Raw genomic sequence first — 14,352 nt, forward strand, 5'->3', positions numbered from 1 at the left:
GGATGATGCTGTAGTATACAGAGAAGTTGCAGCATTAGAAAATTGTAGCGAAATGCAGGAAGATCTGCAGCGGATAGGCACTTGGTGCAGGGAGTGGCAACTGACCCTTAACATAGACAAATGTAATGTATTGCGAATACATAGAAAGAAGGATCCTTTATTGTATGATTATATGATAGCGGAACAAACACTGGTAGCAGTTACTTCTGTAAAATATCTGGGAGTATGCGTGCGGAACGATTTGAAGTGGAATGATCATATAAAATTAATTGTTGGTAAGGCGGGTACCAGGTTGAGATTCATTGGGAGAGTCCTTAGAAAATGTAGTCCATCAACAAAGGAGGTGGCTTACAAAACACTCGTTCGACCTATACTTGAGTATTGCTCATCAGTGTGGGATCCGTACCAGATCGGGTTGACGGAGGAGATAGAGAAGATCCAAAGAAGAGCGGAGCGTTTCGTCACAGGGTTATTTGGTAAGCGTGATAGCGTTACAGAGATGTTTAACAAACTCAAGTGGCAGACTCTGCAAGAGAGGCGCTCTGCATCGCGGTGTAGCTTGCTCGCCAGGTTTCGAGAGGGTGCGTTTCTGGATGAGGTATCGAATATATTGCTTCCCCCTACTTATACCTCCCGAGGAGATCACGAATGTAAAATTAGAGAGATTAGAGCGCGCACAGAGGCTTTCAGACAGTCGTTCTTCCCGCGAACCATACGCGACTGGAACAGGAAAGGGAGATAATGACAGTGGCACGTAAAGTGCCCTCCGCCACACACCGTTGGGTGGCTTGCGGAGTATAGATGTAGATGTAGATGTACTGTTGGTGTCCTTGCTGCCCCATACTAGGTTGTGGGCATTGGCGTCCCATCCCACCAGCAGTTGGTCACCTTGCTGATGGCAAGTCTCTACCAGTCTCCTCACCTCCAAGGGAGGAGGAGAGCTGTCTTTGTAGGGAAGGTATGCTGAGGCCAAAACGATTTCCCTCGTGGTATCTTCCTCACATTGCTGCATTTTAATGGTCACAAAGTCCCTAGAGCAGAAATCCGTCATTGGCATGAAAGAAATTCCATTTCTTGCATAGATGTATGTTTTGGAGTTTCTTAGATTTCTAGCATAAATCAGCTTACCTCCAGTGCCACTGAGGCCCGATACACCCCCTTCATATAAATAGGGTTCTTGAATCAGGGCCACGTCCACTTCCTGCCTCCCCAGGCAGTGACTCAGAGCAGCAGAGGCCCCTGTACTGTGCTGCAGATTAATCTGCAGCACCTCCAGTCTCCGTCTTGCTGCTATCTGTGAGGTCTGTGAGAACCCTGACGGTGACCTGCGAGAACCCTAAAAACAATTTCAGATCCTGCTCCCGCATCGCCTTCAGGGAATTCTCTCCGACCTCCACTACCAGGGTTCGTCCTTCTGGTGCAACCTTCTGGTTGATCACTCTCCAGTCTTATGTCGAGACTTTTGGGTTCTGGGCACCTATTTTCCCAAACAGTGTCTTAGGAGAGACTTCCTTAAGGATCTTTGGTACCCATATTGATATCTTGGTGGTCTTAAGAAGCTCCACTGCCGTCTTAACCAGCAGCTTCGCATTTTCCCACAGGGATATCATGGGCACCTTATCCTTGAGGCATTCCACCGTATGCACCCCCTCACAGAAAAAAATGAGTGCACCATGATCTAGATAGACCCCCCTGAAGCTGGGTCCTGGGCCAGCGTCCCCCCAATCTTTTCAAAGAGGGCCATCTGTACCAATTCCCCTGCTGTGAGGTGATGGCCGCCAGTGGATAGCCTTCCTGGGTAACTGCCATACTAAAAACCGAGACTCCAGTACTATAGGTCTGTTTCTCTATTTCTTGCCTCGGTTTTTTCTGGACTCGCTTATCCAGGGAGGATTCCTCACTTATCTGCTTGCTACCTATCTTTGACATAGTAGGGGTCTGCTTATCCCCTTCAACCTGAGACAGTTTCTTCCTGAGGTCTTAGGTTCAAGTCCCTTTAATTCCCTCCACTTGTCTTTAGGAAGCCATTCTTTCCCTTCCTTTTTCCTCTGTTCCCTGAGTAGTTTCCTCCTCTGGGCCCCAGACAAGCCTTTGATCTGGTCTAGCTTCTTGGTTACAGTTCCCACTTCTGGCTCAGGCCTAGACCCTGATTCAGAAGTGGGAGTGCCTTCCATCGGTACTGACCCTGATGTTTGGATATCTGAGGTCTCAGTTTGCCCCCCAGTTTGTTTTTGTGTGTTTTCTTTAATTGTGTCCTTATTGGTTCCACGAAATTTGGGGATCTACAAGGCTCACACCACGAATACCCCGTGCATTGTAAGGCTACTTACTCAGGGAGGTCACCTGGTATCCCTGAGGTTCTGTTTGAGACAAGTCTTCCCATGTGCCACGCACCCCTCGGCACGGATCGCATCACACCTTGGGTTGGGTCAGGGAATTGGGTAGGGCATAGGAGTGGATAGGGAAGATGGGACGTTGTGGGACACTCTTAGTCTGATCCATCGGCTTAGGCCGTTCTGGCAGTAGGTCCTCTACCTTCAGTATAGCCCTCAGCTTCACGTGGATACGCAAGCCTCTCCACCCGCATGGACAGTGCTTTATCAAGGTGGTGCCCCCAGAGAGAGGTGTGTGTGTGTGTGTGTGTGTGTGTGTGTGTGTGTGTGTGTGTGTGTGTGTGCGCGCGCGCGCGCACGCATGCATGCATATGTGTCTGGGGTGCATTGTGATATGGTGCTTATTGGTGGTAGATTCGCATGTCCCCCAGTATAAAGCAGTAACGAAATAGGCCACAGTTGACAGTGCTTCTGTAATGACTGTTCACACTATTGGCAGACGTACATGACGCATCGCAGGATGTGACACGGAAACAGAAAGAGGTCTGGGTTTCTGAGTGCCATCTGTAGGCTGCTGCATGGACTTGACAGGCCCCATTCGAGTGATTGTGCCGATGTGGTGACGAGCTCTCGTGGTATTTGTTGTGTACCTCAAGTTACAGCAGAAATTCAACACTTAAAACACTTTCATGAAAGAAACCAGAAATAATGTTCAAACAAGAAGTATTACTCCTGTAGGGAATATGTAGACAAAATAAGGCTAATTATAGTGTGCACAGAGGCACTTACGCCGCCATTCTTCCTGTGGTCCGTACATGGGTGGAATGGGAAGAAACTCTAATGGGTATTATCCTCTGCTGTGCTATTAACAGTGGTTTGCAGAATATGGATGAAGATTAGTTTGCATTATAATGGGAAGACAGCCACGAAAGAGTGAGTCAGATACCTTTTTACAGCATTGCTTCACCACATAGTTTCTTGTTTTTACATGCAGTATTACCACATGTCATATGATGCCACTTGCTTGTTATTACTGTGCTGTTAAAGAAAATATAATGTGGACAGGTGTACAATAAGTCTGACCAATAAAAGAAAGTAACTAACACACACAACGACAACAACTAACAATAAGACATTATACCTGCTCCCACTCCCAATTAGGGAGCATACCAATTTGTGTTGTTTGCTGCATACAAATGGGATTTGTACCTTGTAACTCCACTATGTGTTATATTCTGTTAAGACGGCAGCCTTATGTGTAGTCTTACATCAGTCTACTGTTTTAGATTGAAGGGAGAAGTGTGGAAATAGTATTAAGGACTTTTTTTTTGGTATCATCTGACTTGCTTGCTTTGGGGTATTTCCATCTGTATTCAGAGTGGATGATTCATAATTTGTCACTCCTTAACCATTCATCTATATATGTTACTGTAGAGTCCCATTAATCCGAAGTAATTGGGACCAGACCTTGTTCGGATTACCGATTTGTTTTGAGTAGCCGGAATTACGATGACGAGTTTCCAGAATGAAGTACACCAAGCAGATAAGTAGGTACATCATGGTAATAAATGGGAACAAGTGTGGGAACAATGGCTCACTCTCACTCCCTGCCCTTGTTGTTGTGCATTGTTGAGATCTTTGTAGTGTCTGACGTCAGTGCACTGCCAGTTGGCTCCAAAGCACTTGATTATGTTAATTATCGATCGCTGGCATGCATAACAGTTATATTGTATTCGTTTAGATGTAGTGGTGTACGTATTTTCGTCATGAGTAAATGGAAGCATACAACATTAACTCTCAAAGAAAATCTGAATGCTTTGAAGCAGATAGACAATGGTGAGAATGTATCTAAAGTGGCAACGGAACTAGGTGTTGGTAAAGCAACCATTTGTGATTGAAAGAGGAACTGAGAGAAGCTTGAACAGTTCTGTGCAATGTCTTCGGGTTAAAACACTCTAAATTTGGCAAACTTTGAAACAGTCCCAGTACAATAAAGTGGATGAAGCCCTTTTTCCTTTGGTTTACGCAGGAAAGAGAAAGGGAAACTCCTTTGAGTGGAGTACTGTTTCAGGAGAAGGCTGTTTACCTGAACAAGTTAATGAATGGTGATGAGTCTTTAAGTGTAAGTATGAGTTGGAGAGATTCAAAAAAAAGTTATGGAATCCATCAGCTAACAATTACTGGGTAGAAGCTTTCTTCTGACTATTATGCAGCGAAGGAATACTTGGGTGAGTTTGAAAATATGATAAGAGAGGGAAAATATTCTCACCAACAAATTTATAATGCTGATGAGACTGGCCTTAATTTAGGGCACTGCCAGCAGAAAGCCTTGCATCAAAAGCAGAAGACCATGCTCTGGTTTTAAAATGTGACTTTATTAGCATGCAGCCACGCTGTTGGTAATCACAAGCTGCCTTAAATGCTAATCGGCAAATCTGCTAGGCCCAGAGATTTTAAAAATTGCAACATGAAGCCCCTGCCCGTATATTATTGCAACCAGAAAAGAGCATGGATGGATGGTAAGCTGTTCAAAGAATGGTTTCACGGCCAGTTTGTTCCCCCTGTTCAAGAGTTTTCTAAGGAAAATCATTTGTCTCCCCGTGCAATCCTTTTGGTTTATAACATGCCATCTCACCCCAGCACTGAGGAATTATGCTATGCGATGGAGGAATTGTGGCGAATTTTTTGCTGCCGAATGTTACACTGCTTCTACAGCCGATCGACCAGGGCATACTGCAAACATTAAAACTGATTTACAGAAAACAATTTTCAAGAATGCTGATCCAAGATGATAGCATTCTTTTAGTGGACAAAATAAAAAAGACCAATGTGAAGGATGTTGATTATTGCGCCATTGAGGCATGGCAGAATATTTCAGAAAATACTCTGAGAAAATCGTGGAGAAAACTGTGGTCATCTCTTGACTTTCAGGACAACCTAGTTGAAAATGAAGAAGAATACCTACTACAAATGATACAGATATTCCCTGGATGTGAAGAGGCTAGTGAAGGAGACGTAGATGAGTGGATGGCAGCAGATGGGGCATGTGTGGAGAACCTTACTGATGCTGATTTAGTAAATGCTGTGACTCAAGACCAGGAAGAAGTGGCCTGCTGTGATAGAAGTGACAATGAGCTTGAACGTGACAAAGGGGAGCTGGTGCCACACTGTGATGCAGCAGAAGCCCTTGACCTCACGCTACGTTATTTGGAGCAACAGCCCACTGCTACACCTGCTGATTTGATGTTTATGAGACAATGGCGCAACTACGCATCATACAACAGACTGTCTTCATTACGCCAAAAAACAGTGACTGAGTTTTTGTCATCTAAAAAGCAGGGATAAATTTTCCGCTGTATTTTAGTAAGTTTGACAGCTTTTCTTTCATTGTTATGCATTGTTTAAACCTAATATTTTCTTCCCATTTTTCCTAATACATATTTACTGTACTGTATAAGTTAAAATAGTGTGTATATACAGCAGTTTACCGTGTAGTTTTCCATACATAGACTAACATTTTTCATGTTTGGATTAACCGAATGTTCGGATTAGTGGGACTCTGCTGTACTAGTTTAAAGTCACTCATTGTGTTTTTCTGTCTGTGTGTGAGGGATAATTTCAGAAACTACTGTAGGCATTTTGATAATGTTTCCACTGATAGATTGATGCACAAGGAAAGTTTGTGTATACACTATGTGATCAAAAGTATCCGGACACCTGTCTGAAAATGACTTACAAGTTCAGTGGCACCCTACATCGGTAACACTGCAATTCAGTATGGTGTTGGCCCACCCTTAGTGTTGATTACAGCTTCCACTCTCGCAAGCATACATTCAATCAGGTGCTGGAAGGTTTCTTGGGGAACAACAGCCCATTGTTCATGGAGTGCTGCACTGAAGAGAGGTATCAACGTCAGTCGGTGAGACCTGGCATGAAGTCGGCGTTCCAAAACATCTCATTGGTGTTCTATGGGATCAGGTCAGGACTCTGTGCAGGCCAGGGATGTTATTGTCGTGTAACCATTCCGCCACAGACCGTGCATTATGAACAGGTGCTCGATCGTGTTGGAAGATGCAATTGTCATCCCCAAATTGCTCTTCAACTGTGAGAAGCAAGAAGGTGCTTAAAACATCCATGTAGGCCTGTGCTGTGATAGTGCCATGCAAAACAACAAGGGGTGCAAGCCGCCTCCATGAAAACCACAACCACACCATAACACCACAGCCTCCGAATTTTACTGTTACACGCTGGCAGATGACGTTCACCGGGCATATGCCATATCCACACCCTGCCATTGGATCGCCACATTTTGTACTGTGATTTGTCACTCCACACAATGTTTTTCCACTGTTCAATCGTCCAATGTTTACGCTGCTTACACCAAGCGAGGCGTCGTTTGGCATTTATTGGCGTGATGTGTGGCTTATGAGCAGCCGCTCGACCATGAAATCATAGTTTTCTCACCTCTCACCCAACTGTCATAGTACTTGCAGTGGATCCTGATGCAGTTTGGAAATCCTGTGTGATGGTCGGGATAGATGTCTGCCTATTACACATTATGAGCCTCTTCAACTGTCAGTGGTCTTTGTCAGTCAGCTGATGAGGTCAGCCTGTACGCTTTTGTGCTATACCTGTCCATTCACATTTCCACCTCACTAACACATCAAAAACAGTGGACCTAGGGATGTTTAGGAGTGTGGAAATCTCGCGTACAGACGTATGACACAATGACACCCAATCACCTGACCATGTTCAAAGTCTGTGAGTTCCGCAGAGCACCCCATTCTGCTCTTTCACAATGTCTAATGACTACTGAGGGTGCTGGTATGGAGTACCTGGCAGTAGATGGCAGCACAATGCACCTAATATGAAAAAGTATGTTTTTGGGGGTGTCCGGATACTTTTGATCACATAGTGTATAACCTATTACTGCTATACCATACAAGTTGTCTGGTTGTAGATACTTATGACGGGACTTTGCCTACCCATCATCACTGATTTCATCCAAATTTGTGGTATGCAGGACTTTACAGAAATTAAGTGGTTGAAGTGGGAGTGCCAGATAGCCAAGCGTTTAGTGAAAGTAGCATTTTTGGTGCAGATCAGATGAGGCGTGAGCCATTTAAGTTGATGTAGTTTCTAGGCATCTGTTGGTACAGAGGAAGGAGTACCGAACACTAATTCAAGGGTTGCGGGGTTGAGTTGTTTGTGGAAATTTGTTTCTTATTTATTTTCAGGTTTTATGTTACTTAAACTGCATACAAACCAAAACAATGTTCAGTATGCTTTATTTATTAACATTTTCATAAAAGGAAATGCAAAAGAAAATTTCTTATTGAAAATGACTTTCCAGGAAGAAATTGTAATTCAAGTGGAAAGGACTTCATTAAGAATGAGTTACTCCCAAACCGTCCAGTGAGAAAGAACCTTTTATAAATGTAAACCATACTTGTTCTTCATATAGGAACATTAAAACAACAGGCAATTTCAAAAATACAGAGTTTATTTTTTTATGGTGAATGCCATCCACCCCAGTGTGTGTAAGTCATCAAATTTAAAGTAATGAAAGTATCTAATTTTGTATACAAAGTTCTCCTGTATGTTCTACAAACCCTTCCTGCAAATTCGTTTGCAATCCTAAATTTTACTTTGCCTTTCCTTTTCTTGCCTTTTATGGAAATGGTTAATGAAAACAATATATTGAACATTATTTCGGTTTATTTGAGGTGTAAGTAATGCGAAAAGGAAAATAAAAAAAGTTTTCGCATAAAGAATTAACCACATGACACTTGGATTACCATTCTGTACTCTTTCCGCTGCCCCAACCACTGCGTGGAAACCATGCTAATATAAATGGCTCATAACTCACCCAACCTGCATCGAAAATGCTATTTTTTATTAAATGATTGGCAATCTGGAGCTCTCACTTCTGTCACCTTCATTTCTGGCTGAGCTCTAAACAAACTATAAATTTGAATGACAATTTTTATGATAAGTTGGTGTGGTCTCCTTATTAGTGCTGACTGTGCGACCAATGGGGTGGGTAGTTGGTGCTTTTCTGATTTATATTGTCAACATTTAGTTTAATTTTAACACTAATATTAGAAAATCAAAAATAGGAGAAGATTTTGTATGTGCGTGCGCTCAGTTGTGTGCACATGCGTGCAAGAGAAAGTGTTTTATATGAGGCATATTCAAAAAGTAAGTTTACTAGATTTTTATATTTTGTGGAAAAAGTGAATCTGAAAAAAAAGAAAGGGAAAAAAAGATACGGATTATTGTTGATGCTCTTGTTGATTATTTTTCCACATAATCACCATCCTGTTCAAAGTATGTGGTGAGCTGTGGTACAAACTTCTTCATACCCTCCTCAAAGAACTCTCCTACCAGTGCCCTCCCCCACTTCAGAAACTCTTTCTGCACCTGCTCATTAATTGAAAATTTAATTCCATTCATATGTGCCTTCGGGGAAGTGAAAAAATGATAATCTATAGGTGGCAAATCAGGGGAATATGGGGTGTGATTTGAAATATCCCAACAAGATGAGTCCAAGAGTGCCTTGGTGGCCAAGGCTGTGTGAGGACAGGCATTGTCATGAAAAAGCACATTCCTCTCACCAGTATTTGCCTCGTTTTGTTTTCAGTGCTTCCTTCAAGTTTTTTTATGGTCTCACAATAGTGTGTGTTGATGGTCTCCCCCTGAGGCAGAAATTTGACCAAAATGATGCCGTTTTGGTCCCAAAACACTGAGGCCATCATTTTTTCCCCCTTGAAATTGTGGTTTTGAATTTTTTGACAGATGAGAAATTGGTGTCACACCATTGTGATCATTGTCTTTTTGTCTCGTGTGTGTAATGAGACACCCATGTTTCATCTCTAGTCACAGTAGAATTCATAAAATCCCCACCTTCCAATTCAAGTCCCACAAAATCATGGGCACTATACCTGTTTTTTCTTGTGGTACTCTTGTCATCTGCTTGGGACCATTATTGTGCACAGTTTCCGGTATCCCAACATTTCTGTGAGTAAGTGTCTTGTTTAAGAGAGTTCTGGAGAGGTGTGGAACATCACAGAAATTTCATCTGCTATCAGTCAACAGTCTTTGTAAGTGCACAATATTTTTGCATCCACTCATCAGTCAAAATGGAAGGTCTTCCTCTCCTTTGTCGTATACATTTGTTCTGCCTACACCACCTAAACATGCTCATTCTGTTCATAACACATTCACCATAAATCATTTTGATGCACGAAAATATTGTGGTAGGTGATGTTCCTTCTGCAGTTGGGAAGCGGGTCACAGCACATGGGTTACACTTGGCGGGATTTCTTTCTGACATTTTCCACCTCTATTGGACACTTCACTGTGAGTGTGTGTTCTGCTGTGTTCCTGTGATACTTGCTCTGGTTATGGGATACCCTCTAATGCTTAGTGTTGCCAGCACTCAAAAGAGGTCTCATATTTATCAACTGCTGAGTAATTAAGTCACTTAGAGTTTGTCTCTAACAAACAGCAGAAGTGCACATACTATTACTGTTGATAACAGTATATTGCTGAATTCATCTGTGATTCAGTATTTGATTTGAGTGAGTTGCTTTTAACTAAATGTGTCTTCTTATCTTTGAATTTTTATACTTTATGCATGATCATCAAGAAGTGTCACTTCCCCATTTTGTTCCATTAACAAGATTCACTAAAGGAAGCCTAAACATAATTTAGAAGAAGAAGAAGAAAAAGACGTGTTGATTTTTCATAATGATACTGCACTGACCTGCAGAAGCTAGTGCAGAAAGATTACCATTATGAATATAGCTGCTGTGTTTAGCAATAGTAGGTTGCCTTTTTTTGTGTCTGTAAATGAATCTCAAATCCATGATGTTGGATCCTAGTACCTGTTAAGCAAAACTAGGAAGTTTAGGGTGGTACAAAAGTGAGACTATAAATTGTTAATGGAGAATACTTAAACTATTGGCGCTAAATATGAAAATCTTCATGTTTTTAAAATCGTGTTTGTTTATAGATGTAGATGATTTCAGTTTCTGATGATTAACATCTTTCAGGCAGATTTAAGATAGCCAGAAAGGTGATTGAACTTTTTTTTTTTTTTTTTTTTTTTTTTTTCATAAACTGTTTTGGCACTGTAGTTCAGTACTTCATTTTCATAATTTTGTATTTGATTAAAATGTTTCACTGAAGTTTTTTGAGTTGCACTCTCATATTCATTGTAAAGATAAAGTAAAACTGTGAGCAATTATTTTCCTCATCATTGTATTTGTCTGTGCAGGATCTTCCAGAATTTTTTGAGGACAATATGGGGACGTGGATGTCAAATTTCCATGAACTACTGACTGTTGATGTTCCATGTCTCAAAAATGAGGTATTTGTAATAATATATTCCTTTTGTATCGGCACATATTTCATTTTTCTCTCTACGTTTGTTCTACTTGCACAGTTCATAAAGTTAATGTAAATACTTCATATAGCTCCACACCACTGTCTCCATTTTCATTTCTAGGATGAAGAGGAAGCTGGACTTCTTGAGCAGTTGAAATCACAGATATGTGACAATGTTGCATTATATGCTTTGAAATATGATGAAGAGTTCCAGAGTTACCTTCCACAGTTCGTGACAGATATTTGGAACCTGCTAATTTCGACAGGAACGCAACCTAAGTATGACTTGGTAAGTACAAGGGCTACTGCCATTGTTGCAGATTTTCGCTTTGTTTAGTTTATTATATGTGGTGAGGGAGAGATAAGGAAGTGAACAGGCATATCATTTAGATTGTGGTTTGTTTGTATAATCTTAACAGTTGGTCAGCAATGCTCTGCAGTTCCTGGCAACTGTTGCAAACCGTTCACAATACCGACACCTGTTTGAAGATCCCATCATTATGAGCAGCATATGTGAGAAAATTGTAATACCTAATATGGAATTTAGAGGTTAGTAATGGCACTTGAATGTTATGTGGATGACGATGTGATAGGCTTTGCAGTTTCTGCTCTGTACTTTTTTCCTGTGTTTTAGCATCTGACGAGGAGTTGTTTGAAGATAACCCAGAGGAATATATTAGACGTGACATCGAAGGTTCGGATGTTGACACAAGACGACGTTCTGTATGTGACTTGGTAAAAGTTTTGTCACAGTACTTTGAAGCAAAAATGATTGAGGTGTTTGGACAGTATGTACAGGTAAGATAACATAAATTTCTGATTAGATCACAAGGCGTGAAGATTAGAATGAAGTAGGGAAGGAAATAATCCCTTTATGTTGTATGTGTGTTAGTGTTTGGAGATGATGTTATATTTTTTAAAAATAATTTTTGTTACGAGACACAATCACATTTATGTTTTTAGATTACCAGTTTTGAATGGATCAAGTCATCATCAGATTCACAAAAAATTAAATCTTCTGTATAATTTGACAGAAAGACAATGTGTTGTCGCTAACTTAAGATGTTTTATACAGCCAAAGGTAAAATAAAAGTAAAAACAATTCACTAGCACCATCTGATAGTGGCTGAAAATGATAAAACCAGTGCATAGTATACCATTACACTAACAATATAAAATGTCCTATCATGAAATGTAACAGAACCTTTAAATAGCCATCAGCTGTGCCGAATAAGGCACATTATTTGGATACACAGGAAGAGCTAGCAGGAAGGAGCAGGAAGGTTGCCAAATGGACAATCTTGGTTTATTATGCACAGTTCACACACATTCACTTGTGCTCAGGTGTGCTTGTGAGACGAAGTGGAGATTCCTATCTACCTGAAAGACTCATCTGACTGTAAGTAAATAAATTGTCAATGAAAGAGAAAGCATCTTTTAGGGACTCATATCCAGTTAATCATTGGTAGCTAATTTTTAACAATGTGAATTAGGATAGATGACTTTTCACCACATAGAGGGGATATTCAGCAGCAGACAGGCACATTTAAAAGTACAATTAAGAGTAGAGTAAACTATCGGACAGAGTCCTGTAGGTTTAGAAAAACACACACACACACACACACGGCCGTCATCGTCTTCTGGTGCCGAGGCCCGACTGAAGTGAGCAGCATTTTTGTTGGGGTGGGTTGTGGGAGTACAGGAATGTGTGGGGCAGGGAAAGGGAGGAATAGCAAGGTAGGGATGGGGAAAGGTGCAGTTTGTACTGCCTGTGGGAGAGGACAGGGACAGGATGGTAAGTGGCTAGGTGATGCATCAGGAATCTATGCTTGGAGTGGGTGGAGGGAAGAGGATGCTGCACCTAGCAGTCCACAGTCTCGTCCCCACCATGTCTTTGCACAATCTCACAGGCAGCATAACAGTGTCCCCAACCCTACCCTGCTATCTCTCCTCCTCCCAGCTCCACATCTCATCTATATCGCAACTTCCCTCTCCAACTGAGGTCACTGAGCCCCTCAGTGCACAGAGGTGACACTGACCATGTATGTGAGTTGTGCATGTATGAATGTGTGTGTCTTTTTGTAAATCTGTATTCCGTAGCTTAGTCTACTTTTAATTGTACATTTAAATGTGCCTGTCTGCCATTCAATGCTGCCTCTGTGTGGTGAGTAGCAATGTATCTTCGTTGTTACTCCACCCTGATTTTCCATAGTTTTATTTTTACTTTTTATTGTTTTTAATGTAATCTGTCTAGAATATGAGTAAAGATATTTTATAACAGTTTGGCATGTGTTACTAGTGTATTATTATTGAATTTGATCACTTTCAACCACTGACAGATGGTGGTGGTGCCTAGTTTTTACTTTTTATTTTCGTTCTGTTATATAAAGTCTAGCAGAACACCTTTTAAGTTAGTGGCAAAGCATGGTTATCCTGCGAAGTACATTGATAACAGAATTTGACTAGCTCTTTATCTTATGATACTGAATATATATTAAATATAACGTACCAAATCATTTAGAAGTTTTGATTTTTGTTTTTACAGGTGAACAAAATTATTTGAAATGGTCAAAACCAGTAATCTAAAAGTATAATTGTTTTTGGCAGTAAAAATTGTTTTAAACAAACACTGATTCCTCTTTAAGACTTAAGTTTGCTTGAATTTAACAGATTTTGTTTCCATAAAAAATAATTTTTTTTGGATGCGTGTTAAGAAAAAGACAAAATCAAAAGACTAATGATTTTGTGTGATTAGAGGAATGGTGGTTGGAGCTGTGTGCAAGAGACATTCCATTTCGGAAATTGTTATGGAGTTCAGTATTCTTAGAGCCACAATGTCAAGTGTGCACCAAAGATACCAAATTTTGGGCACTACCTCTCACCATGGACAATGCAATGGCCAATGGCCTTCACTTAACGACTGAGAGCAGTGACGTTTGCCTAGAGCTGTCAGTGCTAACAGGCACGCAACACTGCATGAAATAACCAGGGACATACAGCAAACGTATCTGTTTGGACTGTGTGGCGAAATCTGGTGTAATAAGCCATGGCAACAGACGACTGATGCCATCATCTGCAATGCCTTTCCTGAGCTTGTTGACCATTTTCGTTGGACTGTGGAAAACTGTGGCCTGGTCAGATGAGTCCTAAATTCAGTTGGTAAGAGCTGATGGTAGGGTTACAGTGTGGTGTTGACTCGCGAAGTCATGGACTCAAGTTGTAAAGAAGGCACTGTGCAAGCTGTTGGTGGCTCCATAATGGTGTGGGTCCAACTGAACCATTCATTGACTGGTAATAATTACGTTCAAATACTTTGAGACCATTTGCAGCCATTCATGGACTTCATCTTCCCAAAAAACAATGAAATTTTTGTGGACAGTAATGTGCAATGTGAATGGATCACAATTGCTTGTGATTAGTTTGAAGAACGTTCTGGACAATTTGAATGAATGATTTGGCCACCAAGATTGCCTGACATGAATCCTATTGAACATTTGTGGGACGTAATCGAGAGGTCAGTTTGTCCATAAAATCCTGCACCAGCAGTACTTTCGCAACTATGGGTGGCTATAGAGGCAGGATGGCTCAGTATTTCTGTAAGAGACCTTCAACAACTTGATGGGTGCAT

General features: G+C 41.2%; 1 protein-coding gene across 1 annotated transcript in view; it reads left to right on the plus strand.

The window, feature by feature from the left end:
- Window positions 1-14,352, plus strand: part of LOC126092059 (exportin-2) — a 171,711-nt gene that overhangs the window by 81,895 nt on the left and 75,464 nt on the right. Inside the window, exons 6-9 of the mRNA XM_049907465.1 lie at window positions 10,615-10,707; window positions 10,846-11,013; window positions 11,144-11,273; window positions 11,359-11,522. Of these exons, the coding sequence (XP_049763422.1) occupies window positions 10,615-10,707; window positions 10,846-11,013; window positions 11,144-11,273; window positions 11,359-11,522 (555 nt within the window). The remainder of the gene's footprint in view (window positions 1-10,614; window positions 10,708-10,845; window positions 11,014-11,143; window positions 11,274-11,358; window positions 11,523-14,352) is intronic.

The sequence above is a fragment of the Schistocerca cancellata genome, chromosome 7 (genome assembly GCF_023864275.1).
Source record: "Schistocerca cancellata isolate TAMUIC-IGC-003103 chromosome 7, iqSchCanc2.1, whole genome shotgun sequence".
Classification (NCBI taxonomy): domain Eukaryota; kingdom Metazoa; phylum Arthropoda; class Insecta; order Orthoptera; family Acrididae; genus Schistocerca; species Schistocerca cancellata.